General features: G+C 44.1%; 1 protein-coding gene across 5 annotated transcripts in view; it reads left to right on the top strand.

Annotated features, from left to right (window-relative positions):
- Nucleotides 1-8401: 8401 nt before the first annotated feature.
- Yaf2 (YY1 associated factor 2) overlaps nt 8402-12577 on the top strand; it is a 136818-nt gene continuing 132642 nt past the window's right edge. The window contains exons 1-2 of one of the 5 annotated variants that reach the window (XM_045152912.1): nt 8402-8627; nt 9705-9830. In XM_045152912.1, the coding sequence (XP_045008847.1) occupies nt 8503-8627; nt 9705-9830 (251 nt within the window). In that variant the 5' untranslated portion in view covers nt 8402-8502. Of the gene's footprint in view, nt 8628-9296; nt 9395-9704; nt 9831-12577 lie in introns of those variants that run through there. The other 4 variants (XM_045152913.1, XM_045152914.1, XM_045152916.1 and 1 more) reach the window with 4 other exon arrangements.

Raw genomic sequence — 12577 nt, 5'->3', positions numbered from 1 at the left:
GATGCCACAAGAAAAGAAAACTACAGGCCTATTTCCCTGATGAACTTAGACTCAAAGATCCTGAACAAAATCCTCACAAACCGAATCTAACAACACATGAAAAGCATTATCCACCTTGATCAAGTGGGATTCATCCCAGAAACACAGGGGTGGTTCAACATATGGAAATTTGTCAATGTAATCACCCTATCCTACAATGCACATCTCTAATCAAAACATAGAAGAGACATTAGGATCAGAACACCAAATGAAGCTATGAGCAATGCAACCCTGACCAAGTTACTGGTAGAACTTGCAGAAAAGCAGCAAAGGACCAATAATCGTTTAACAAGGTTAAACACAAAAAGCACATGATCATTTCATTAGATTCAGAAAAGGCCTTTGACAAAAAACAACATCACTTCATGATCAAAACAATGGAGAGAATTGGGATGGTTGGCTCATTTCTTAACTTAATAATGGCAATATACAAAGCTCCTAAGGCTCAAATAATACTTAATGGAGAGAGACTGGAGAATTTCCATTGAGATCAGGAACAAGATAGGGTTGTCCACTCTCACATCTGCTCTTCAATACTAGAAGTCCTAGCTCAAGCAATAAGACAGGAGAAAGAAATAAAAGAGATACAATTTGGAAAGGAAGAAGTTAAGTTAGCTCTGTTAGCTGACGACATGATTATACATGTAAGAGACCCGAGAGACTCCATCCCAAAACACTTGAAGGTGATAAACTCCTATAGCAAAGTAGCAGAATACAAAATAAATGCATAAAATCAGTAGCCTCTCTATATGCAAATGACAAAGATACAGAGAAAGAAATAAGGGACATGGTCCCATTTTCAATAGCAACAACAACAACAACAACAAAAATACCTTAGAATAATGTTAACCAAGGAAGTGAAAGATTTATACAATGAAAACACTCAAAAAAGAAATTGAGGAGGACTTAAGAAAATGGAAAGACCTCCCATGCTACTGGATAGGCAGAATTAACATTGTGAAGATGACAATCCTACCAAAGGCAACATACAGATTTAATGCATTTTCAATTAAAATCCCAACATTGTTCTTCACCGAGATAGAAAATATGATCTCAAAGTTTATATGGAAGCCGGGCGTGTTGGCACATGCCTTTAATCTCAGTACTCGGGAGGCAGAGGTAGGAGGATTGCCGTGAGTTCAAGGCCAACCTGAGGCTCCATAGTGAATTCCAGGTGAGCCTGGGCTAGAGTGAGATCCTACCTCGAAAAACCAAAAAAAAAAAAAAAAGCTTATATGGCCTCAGATATCCAAGCATATCCTCAGCAAAAGAAATACCTCTGGAGGCATCACCATACCTGATCCAAAGCTATATTACAAAGCCATAGTAATAAAAACAGCATGATACTGGCATAAAAACAGGAGTATAGACCAATGGAATAGAATTGAGGACCCAGACTTTGGGTCAAGGAACTACAGCTAATTGATATTTGACAAAGGCCCTAACAATATAGGTTGGAAAAAAGAAAGCATCTTCAACCAATGGTGCTGGACAAACTGGATAACCATATGCATGAAATTGAAACTTGATTCATATATCTCACCATGAACAACACTCAAGTCCAAATGGATCAAGGACCTCAATATAAGACCAGAAACTTGGCTACTACTGGAAGAAAATATAGGAGGAGCTTTCCATGATATAGGAATGGAAAACGACTTCCTGAACAAAACCCCAATAGCACAGGATCTTAAACAGTCACTCAACCAATGGGATCATATGAAGCTGAAGAGTTTCTTCACAGACAAGCATACAATAAGCAAAACCAATAGATTGCCCACAGAATGGGAAAAAATATTTCCTGAATATCCAACTGACAGAGGCCTAATCTCTAGAATCTGCAAAGAAAACTCAAAAACCTGAACAATAAAAAGTCAAACAACCCACTAACAAAATTGAGCAAAGTGCTGGAAAGATGGCTTAGCAGATAAGGTGCTGGCCTGCAAAGCCAAAGAACCTAGGTTTGATTCTCCAGGATCCACATAAGCCAGATGCACATGCTGGTGCATGCATTTGGAGTTATATTTGCAGCAGCTAGAGGCCCTGGTGCACCCATTCTCTCTCTGTGTCTTTCAAATAAATAAATAAATAATTTTAAAAAAATTAAAAAGATTACAGCTTATTTTTCTCCTTTTCCACAATAAGTACAAACTACAGGATTTATTGGGATCGACTTTGGGCAGCTATCACCAGCTGTAGTATTTTAAACTATGGGCTTGGTCTTAACTAGAAACCAAGATCCAAGCCAGGCATGGTGGTGCACAATAAAAATCCCAGCACTCAGCAAAGTGTGGCAGGAAGATCACAAGTATAAGGGTAGCCTAAGCTACAGAATGAGACCCTGTCTTACAAAAAGAAAAGTAAAGAAACTAAGATTCTCTCTCTTCTCCCTTGCTCTTTCATTCATCACACCAAATGCCGCATAGACCAATGCTATAAGTATAGAACTTTGTTAACTTGATGAAATATGGGAGGTTTCAATTCTCTATGTTGTGTGAGTGGGAAAATCAAGTCCTTAGAAGTTACGTAATAATTATTTCCATACCAAAAAAAAAAAAAAAAAAAAAAAGAGAAACAGCTCTGGACTAGGAGAAGCAGAGGTACCTTCAATATGTTACAACTCCAGTGGATGCCATGCATCTCTATTTGTACTTTTATTTTAAAGTACAAGTAGGTACATTTTATATGTCAACTTCTAGTTGCCTGGTGGTACATTACTGACCATAAGCAGAAGCATCCTGGCCTTGCTACCCCGTGGGAGTACTCAGTGAACTGAGAAAAGGCTGCCTACCTAATAATTCCACTTATATCCTTAGCTTTCAGACTTGGGAATGAACACAATGTCTCTTTTCAAGACTCAGTAGCACACAGTGAGCACGGAAGGAGCTGGTACAGAATGTACTGGATGCCACTTTATTACATCAACCCCTAATGATGCTATGTGGAAAGCACAGTTGTATAGTTATTCTCATGTTGTAGAGGGAAAAACCAGGATACAGAAATACATGTCACTTTTCAGGTAGTAAGTGGAAGGGCTGGGATTAGAGTCTACCTCTCTCTCTGAAGTCTGGACATTCTGCTGAAGTACTTCTGAAAAATAGCAGGCATGCAGATGTTATTTTATAAATATTGGGCATTGCTGATAAGGGCATTTTGTATGTTTAATTCTACCAGCCCTTTTTATAGATGTGAAAATTGAGGTACCAGTTAAGTAATTTGCTCAGTTCCAAAGTTAGTAAATTCCAGAGCAGAATTTGTTGTTTTAAAACAGGGATTTGTTATATAATTCAGGTTGTCTTTAAATCCCTAAGTACTGGGACCAAAGTTTGTGCACTACCCCATTCCCTATAATCAGAATTTGAATTCAGATACTGTTTTTTGCTTGGCATCAAAAGCTGTTCATATTAAAACTTTCTATTTTATTTTAGATAATTTCATACATGTTTATAATGTACTTTGAGCATATTTACCATCATTACCCTGCCTTATTCCTCTCCTACTAAACCACTTTTCCCCAACTAATCCTCTTTCTACTTTCAGGCCATTTGTGTGTGTGTGTGTGTGTGTGTGTGTGTGTGTGTGTGTGTGTGTGAACATCCCTCAATGAGTTAAACTGGGGTTGTTTGCATCATCGTGGGTGGGGCTTATTTACTGGATTATAGGCAACTTTCCCGTGGCTACACCACTGAAGCGCCTGTTTTCGCTCCCAGCAACCATTACTTGACACTAGCTGCTCTTAGAGGAGTGAGCTCGTGTGAGCCCCTCCCACATATATGATGGAATATTGATGGGCTCTGTCTTGTGCAGGAAACCACAGCTGTTGTGAGTTTATGAGTATAATGGCCATGTCATGCCCAGAAGACAGTATTCCACAGCACTTCTCTCCATCTTCCAGCTCTTAACATTCTTTCTTGCCCCCTCATAGCTGATATTCCCTGAGTCTAGTGAGGGGTGACGTAGATGTTCCATTTAGGCCTGAGCACACAATAGTCACTTATTCTCAGTACTTTCAGCAGTTTGCCCACTGCAAAAAGAAACTTCTGTACTTAGGAGGCTGAGAACAGCACTAAACTAGTGGTACATATTTTTAAAAAAAAGTTGGGGCAGGGTTTAGTGGCTCAGTCTTGCAATTTCAGCTCTTGAGAGGCTAAAGAAGAATGAGTACTAAGACTTTGAGGCTGGCATGGGCTATAGAATGAAACCTTGTATCAAAAAACAAATGCAAGCCAGGCGTGGTGGTGCACCCTTTTAATCCCAGCGCTAGCGAGGCAGATCACCCTGAGTTTGAGGTCACCCTGAGACTACATAGTGAATTCCAGGTCAGCCTGAGCTAGAGTAAGACCCTACCTCAGGAAAAAAAAAAAAAAAAATACAGGGAGCTAAGGGGATGGCTCAGTTGATAAAGTGCTAGCTGTTCAAATTTGCCTACCAGAATTTGATCTCTAGATTCCATGCAAAAAGTTGGAAGCCACAGTGGGCTTCTGTTATTCTGACATGCTGAGATAGGAGGTGGAGACAAGAGAATTTTCTGGAAGCTTGAGGTGAGCTCAGCAAAGAACAACAATAGAGTGAGATCAAAAGAGAAAGGGTCCCTCAAATGAGGTGGAAAGGTAAGGACCAACCTGAAAGTTGTTCTCTGGCCTCCACATGTGCCCTGTGACACACTCATGTCTACTCTCACACACACATAAACACATGTACACATCGAAATAAAAAAAATTTAAATGCCAAAAAATTAAATATATTTAATCTCAGATATGGCAAGTAATAGAATAACATGTAAAGTAGAAAATATTATTGTATATATATTTTTAAGCCATGATTTTTTTTTTGAGGTAGGGTCTTGCTGTAGCCCAGACTGACCTGGAATTAGTTTCAGGTTGGCCTCAAATTCACAGAGATCTTCCTACTTCAACCTCCCAAGTGCTGGGATTGAAGGTGTGTACTGCCATGTCATATATATACTTTAAACTATTAATTTGTTTATTCATTTGTTTATTTGCAAGAGAGGGGTGGGGTGGAAAGAGAGAATGTGCATGCAAGGGCTCTTGCCACTGCAAACCAAGTCCAGATACATATACCACTTTGTGTATCTGGCTTTATGTAGGTATTGGTAACTGAAACCTGGGCCATCAGGCTTTATAGACAAGTACTTTTAATCACTGAACCATCTGTCCAGCCCCTCGATCCATTTCTTTTGAAGGTATTTAAGACAACAGATTAAAATTTCTCCAAGACTAAGTCTAAAGAACGGAGCATGTGTTGTCACAGCCTCTGTGCGCTGTTTACACCTCTGAAGACAAAACTGTGCAGTGAGCTTGCCTAGCCTTGTGCCGGGAAGGTACTTTGTAGTAGCAGGAATGTTCAGATGCTCAAGGTGCCTTTATATGCTGAGTATTCTGCAAATTCATGGAAGAACACAGAGTAAGCCTTCAGTTTGCCTCAGATTTGGAAGGAAGAGACACATCATGTACCTAAGTCTCATACTCACTGGCATTGTGTTCTGGCCTGCTGAGTGGACACTGGGTTAGCTTGTAAGGAGCCTAACAAAGGGGCTCAGACTGGGATCAGGAAAGTAGGGCCTATGAACCAATTTGGCCTGCTGCCTACTTATACATGGCCTGTAAGCAAAGTATTTTTTATTTTGGTTTTACAAGGTAGGGTCTCACTCTAACCCAGGCTGACCTGGAATTCACTATGTAGTCTCAGGTTGGCCTCAAACTCATGATCCTCCTACCTCAGCCTCCCAAGTGCTAGGATTAAAGGCATGTGGCCACCACACTCAGCTCAAAGTATGTTTTTAAAACTTAATGTGTTCATATTTTAAACAGTTTAAGAAGACACAAGGAGAATATCTGTGGCACATGACAATTATGTGAAAGTCCAAGTTGAGTGCCTGTAAGTTAATACTTTTGGAACAGTCCCACTATTCACTTGTGAATGACAACATGGCTACTTTCACACTATGTGGTAAAATTGATTAACTGCTACAGAAATAATATAGTTCAAGAATCATACTCTTTATAGGAACTGTCTGCCTTCTCTTATACTGCAGAAAAGAGCTGAAAAACCATGCTTATAATAACATAGTGTTAGTGTATTTGTATGTATGCAATCCATCAGTAACTCAATCAGAAGTTAAGGGTCATATTCTTGTAGTAATTCTGTAGTTCTTTGCACTGTTATATTATTACAGAAATGCAAAAAATTTGTTCAAGATAGATGCCCAGTAGAAAATCACTCCAGATAGTTTACAGAGGAAATAATGGCTCCCAAATCAGATAGCTAAACTATGGGTTTACCTGGATCTATGGGATACTTTTTCTTAAATTTTTTCTTAGTTTGTTTATGTACTTCTGTGTGTGTGTGTGCGCGCGTGCACACACACACCAGGGCCTCTTGCTGATGCAAACAAGCTCCAGATACTTGCACTACTTTAAAAAATTATTTATTTAGGGATGGAGGAATGACTTAGCAGTTAAGGCGCTTGCCTGCAAAGCCAAAGGACCCAGGTGTAATTCCCCAGGACCCATGTAAGCCAGATGCAGGAGGTACCGCATGCATCTGGAGTTTGTTTGCAGCAGCTGGAGGCTCTGGCATGCCCATTCCTCCTGCCTTTTTCTCTGTAAAATAAATAAATAAAAATAAAATATTAAAAAAGTATTTATTTGCCAGCAGAGAGTTAGATGAGGGGTTGGGTAGGAAGAGAGTGGGAGCACCAGGGCCAATAACCACTGCAAACGAACTCAGACGCATGTGCTACTTTGTGTAGCTGGCTTATGTGGATACTGGGGAATGAAACCCACCCAGGTCATTAGGCTCTGCAGGCTAGCCCCTTAAAGGCTGAGCCATCTCTCCAGCTCTTACACCACTTTTTGCACCAAGCCTAAGTGGGTGGCTTGGGAATTGAGCCTGGGTGGCCAGGTTTTGAAAGTAAGTGCTTTTAACAGCTGATTATCTTTCAATCCCAGGAACACATTTCTATTATGGTACACCCCTATGTCTAAAAGATTATCTCTGAAAAGTACAATTGGAAAAATTAGTATAAAATGAAGTTGATAGACATTAAATAGAAATTTGAGCAAGACCAGAGTACTTTTTAAAATATTTTTATTAAATTATTTTGTTTATTTATTATTTATTTGAAAGTGACAGACAGAGAAAGAAGAAGAAGAAGAGAGAGAGAGACAGAGACGTTGGGGGGGGGTTTGAGAGGGAGAGAACAGGCTTGCCAGGGCCTCCAGCCACTGCAAACGAATTCCAGATGCGTGTGCTCCCTTGTGCATCTGGCTAACGTGGGTCCTGGGGAATCGAGCCTCAAACCGGGGTCCTTAGGCTTCACAGGCAAGCGCTTAACCGCTAAGCCCTTTCTCCGGTGCAAGACCAGAGTATTTTTTAAGACATAGTTTTGTTATATAGCCCAGGCTAGTCTCAAACTCATCGTCTTTCTGCATCAGTTTCCTGAGTGCTGAAATTACAGACAGGCCTGTATCTCCACAGCCAGCTTAAAAGAATATAGTTTTAACATTTTTTTGTAACATGAAAACGAAAATCACCAATAAGAATGGTGACATTTGCCAGGCGTGGTGGTGCACACCTTTAATCCCAGCACTTGGGAGGCAGAAGTAGGAGGATCGCCGTGAGTTCAAGGCCACCCTGAGACTACAGAGTTAATTCCAGGTCAGCCTGGACCAGAGGAGACCCTACCTCAAAAACAACAACAACAAAAAAGAATGGTGATATTTAATACTGAAATAATTAGGTATATATTCACTACATAGGCATGCTTAGGAGATATTCTTAGCACTAAAGAAAAAACATAGTGAACACTTCTGTAGCTTTGGACCAAACCTGTAGCTTTTCTGCTTATAATTATTCTTTTTAGACGTGCTTCTGTTTTGCAATTTAGCACTGAGTAAAGACGGAATAACTAACCATGAGCTATGTATGATTTGTGAAGTTCTAGTTGATTGAGATAACATCTTGAAATAATGTGATGCTTTTGCAAATCATTTTTCTGTACATATTTTTATTATTTGAGAGACAGAAAGAGGCAGATGATAGAAGGAGACAGAGAAAATGGGCGCTCAAGGGCCTTTAGCTGCTACAAATGAATTGCAGACGCAGGCACCACCTTGTGCATCTGGCTTATGTGGATCCTGGGGAATTGAACCTGGGTCCTTTGGTTTTGCAGGCAAGCGCCTTAACCACTAAGCCATCTCTCCAGCCTATAAATCATTATTTTTGAAATATGGTCTCTCTCTGTAGGGTAGGTTGGCCTGGAACCGTGCCTCAGCCTCTCAAAGGCTGGGAATGAGCCACCCGTGCCTGTTGGTGTGATTCTGGGAAGGGCATTCCATCTGTTCTTTGTGAGGGGCAGCTGTTCTGCCGCGAGGCAGGGGAGCGCGTGGAAGGCTCTGGCTGTCATGCCAAGGAGTCCGAGGTCCCTTCGTTCCTGATCAGATGTGGCATGTTAACAGCATGTCATCGGTACTTGCGTGTCGAAGGCTACATCGACTGAGGAGGTGGGACTGGAGCTGCGGGACGGGCTCGAGGGCAGCTCAGGCCGAGGTGTCCAGTAGGTTGAGGTAATGAGCCCTGGGGGAAGGTGCTCAGGGCATATGCGGTCACATTTGTGAGAAAAGGCTTGGGGCATTCGGTGTGTTTCCTACGGGCGTGCGGAGACCAGAAGAACCAGGGTCAGGCGACTGGAGGGTCGTTTTCCCATTATGTAACCGGGAGGAGGGCGCCCAGCCCGTCTGGAGGAAGACGACAGCCCGCCCCGGGGAACACTCGTGCACAGCGGACCAGACCGCGAGGCCCGGGTGCGCCGGGGTCCCGCTCTCCTCGGGGCCGCCCCGGGCGGCGAGGCCATGAGAGCGGCTCTGCCGGGAGGTCCCGCGCGCGGCCGGCCACCGAGCGCCCGCGCCGGGCCGCAGCAGGCTTTGGGCGGACGGCCGGGCACCGGGGAGCCGCGGGGCCGGGGCCGGGGCCGGGGCCGGCGAGCGCGGCAGCCGCGGAGGAGCGGGGCGACGCGGACCGCCGCGCTCCGCCAACTCGCCGGGCCGCTGGGCCGCGCTGGCCGCGTTTGAAGTGTCCGGCGCGGCCGCTGGTTGGCGGGCGCGGGTCACGTGCGCGGCTGGAGTTCCCCGACAGCTGGAGGCTGCGTGGGATCGGCGGCGGCGGCGGCGGCTCGCAGCTCCGCGGCGCGGCCTTCCCCGCCCCTCGCCTCCCGGCCGCTTCCGCCGGCGCGTTCGCTCGCTCGCCCGCTCGGCGCTGACAGACAAGCAGCGGTCGCGGCGCCGACTCGCGCGTGCGTCGGTGCAGCCATGGGCGACAAGAAGAGCCCCACCAGGTATCGCGCCGGCCCCGCGGGGCGTGGGCGCCGGGCTCTCCCGGCTGCGGGCGGGTCGTGGCCGAGCGCCGGGCCGAGGCCGGGGGCGGCGCCGCGGCCGCCCCACAATGGAGCCGCGATGGCGGCGGCGGGCGGCGGGTGTCTGTCAGCGGCCGTCCGGCCCCTTCCTGGTCCCCTCCCCCCGGGCCGGAGCGCGGCCGGCGGGCGGGCGGGCGGGCGGGGGTCGCGGGCCGGGCCGGGGCGGGGCGGGGCGGGGGCGCCGGGCGCGGCCTGCCGCTGACCCCGCGCCGCGTCCGGGTTTGTCCTGCAGGCCGAAGCGGCAGCCGAAGCCGTCCTCGGATGAGGGTTACTGGGACTGTAGCGTCTGCACCTTCCGGAACAGCGCCGAGGCCTTCAAGTGCATGATGTGCGATGTGCGGAAGGGCACCTCCACCCGGTGAGTCCCGCCGGACCCGCGCCCCCAGGCCTGCGGCCGGCGCCCCTCGCGCCCGCACGCGCGGACCGGGCGAGCGAGCCGGGCGCGGCGCCGGCCGCGGTGGGAAGCCGGTCACATTGAGCGCGACCCAGCGCTGGCTTGCGGCGAGGGGCATGGGCGAGCCTGTAAACGTCTCTTCGGCTGTCGAGAGAAAATGCATTATTGCAGGGATTTGATCCGTGTCTCTGGTGGAATGTCCGCTCCCACCCTAGGCATGGACATGTTGGTGCATTGTTATGTTAGTGTTCAGGATCGAGGAAAGGCCGTGATGTCATTTCGACCCTCAAGAAAAAAAAAGTACTTCATTGTAGGAATACGTAATAGATTAAACTTTTGAGTATATGGATTTCTGAAAGGGTCAGGGCAAGATTTTGTTTTATTCTCCAGTTCCTAATATTTTATAAGCAAGTAGTTGGAAGGTGAGCCCAGGAACACATTTTTTCTGAAAGTTTAGTTTCATTAAATGGCTATCTGTTGGAAAATGAAATTAAATGATCTCTGCCTACTTTCAGTCCTAAATTTATTATGTTGTAAGCATGGAGCATTATAATTGTCTGTAAAAAGCAACCAGCCAACCAAATGAATTAAATGGATAAAGAAAACTATGCAGGAATTTCAAAGTTAGTGGCATTCTCTCCCCATTTCCCCTCCTTCTCCCCACCTCCCCCAGGTAGCATCTTGCTCTAGGCTGACCTGAGCTATGTAGTCTCAGGGTGGCCTCAAACTCATGCCAGTTTTACTATCTCTGCCCCAAGTGCTGGGATTACCACCGTGTGCCACCATGCCAGGCTCAGTGGCATTCAGTCTGCACTTCTAGTCAGAATACCTTAACCTTTATAGGATGCCTTTTCATTCACTCATTATAGTCCTGTGATTTGCATAGTACTTAATATTTAGATAAGGTAGTTATTATTATAAAGTCTTTTAAACCAAATTACCATAGTAAGGACCCTTACTAATAGTGCTTTTAAAAAGGCTTGTATAATTTTGATGTGTTCTAGATATTCAGTAAAAGTTATTTCTAAAAATGAGGTGTCCTGAATTTTAAACATTATTTATAGAATTTTATTAAACTTTAACTCTAGAGACAAATGTCAAAATTTTATTCTCAACAAAACCAGTTGCTTTTGACATACTTTGTCTTTTTGTAAATCATGTTTTTAGTAAGCATGCTCATTCACATTGGATGAAGTATTTTGAACATTTTTCATGATGTATATTATAAAGCAAGCTTTTAAGCATTTGCTGAATTCAAGAGAAGATAAAAAATTCTAAAGCAACAACAACAAACCTACCTACTTGCTGCTTTTGGACCCATGTTTTAAATATTTTGAAAAGCACAGTTATCTTTATATCTTTATATGGATGGGTTTGGCTTAGGATATATTTATGTGTGTATTGCTAGTATTTTGTAAATAAGCAATATTTAGAAAATTTATATTTTGGAGGCAGAAACTTTAGAGACTATTGCTATAATCATTACTGCTGTATTGTTGCTTTTTTGTTCGCTCTATTTTCTTGTAGCTGTTAGAAAAATACTGCAACCAGATGAGCCTATATGTTTATTTGCAGGGACAGCAAGGAAGGGGGGAAGCTGGTGTCCACTGCACAGCCAGTCTTGGGGTTAGAGAAACCCTGAGTAATAGAGTAGTTGGTGACCCTCAGAAGAGAAGAACAGGCTGAGTCCTTGGCATCTGGAAGAAGAAGGATTATAGTGCACAGGGAATTGGCCCAGGACACAGAAGTGGGCCTACTTAGAAAGAGGCTTGAGGCTCACATGAGGGCCTCTGACCTTTTTTGGCTTGAGGCTCACATGAGGGCCTCTGACCTTTTTTTTTTTTTAACCCATGCACCTGAGCTCTTGTAGATCCAATTTTTAGTGGTGGAAACATTACTTGAGGAGGACTCAGAGAAGCATTGTCATTTGGATTGAAGTGAAGAGGCTCTGGGCAACTCACCAGAAGTCTAAGGGACACTCTGTTCCTAAAAGTAAGTGTTCTGCACTATGACCCTCTCAGCTTCTTCCTCCTTCTCTCTGAATTGTCTCTTCTCTTTTGACTTTGGCCCTAAATTAAATTTGAGAGCTGTAATTTCAGTTACTTTTCTGCTCCTGTTCCTGAAGTTGAGAATGAAACTCGTGTTTGGACAGAACAGTGTAACAGGGCATTGTTAATAAAGCAAGTGTTGATTACATACAGTACAGTCCCCCTCCAGGAATGGCAGGAAAATAGGATTAAAGGTTTGCAGAACATTGTTGAAAAGCAGTTTCAGTAGTTAGAAATTATTCTCCCTAGATGACAAGTTAATTAGCAGATAGGGTAATTTCAGGTTGGAAAGAACCAAAGCAGGGATGATATAGCTGTAGAGGAGGAGGGTACAGTTTGCTAATCATTTGTTTTGTGACTATACGTAGGATTTTAATCCCTTGGGTTAGACTGACCTGGGAAGTGATTCTGTTTTAGTCACCAAATGTGAGACAAAGTGTGAACCATTCTAGACATCTGAAACATTTTTTTCTTTTAAGTCTGTATAGAAAAATGAGTCCATGTTTTCTCTTTAAAGTTTTTACTGGAAAGTAAAGAAAGAGTATATGTATGTGTGTGTATTCTTTAAAGGGCATTTGGTTCAAATATTTTCTTTTGCCACAGAAGACCATTTTCTTTGGATGTATCTTTGGTAGGTGATGTCATTCTCCACAGTAAGTTTTA

The sequence above is a fragment of the Jaculus jaculus genome, chromosome 6 (assembly GCF_020740685.1).
Source record: "Jaculus jaculus isolate mJacJac1 chromosome 6, mJacJac1.mat.Y.cur, whole genome shotgun sequence".
NCBI lineage: Eukaryota > Metazoa > Chordata > Mammalia > Rodentia > Dipodidae > Jaculus > Jaculus jaculus.
This window is presented reverse-complemented; position numbering and strand designations above follow the sequence as displayed.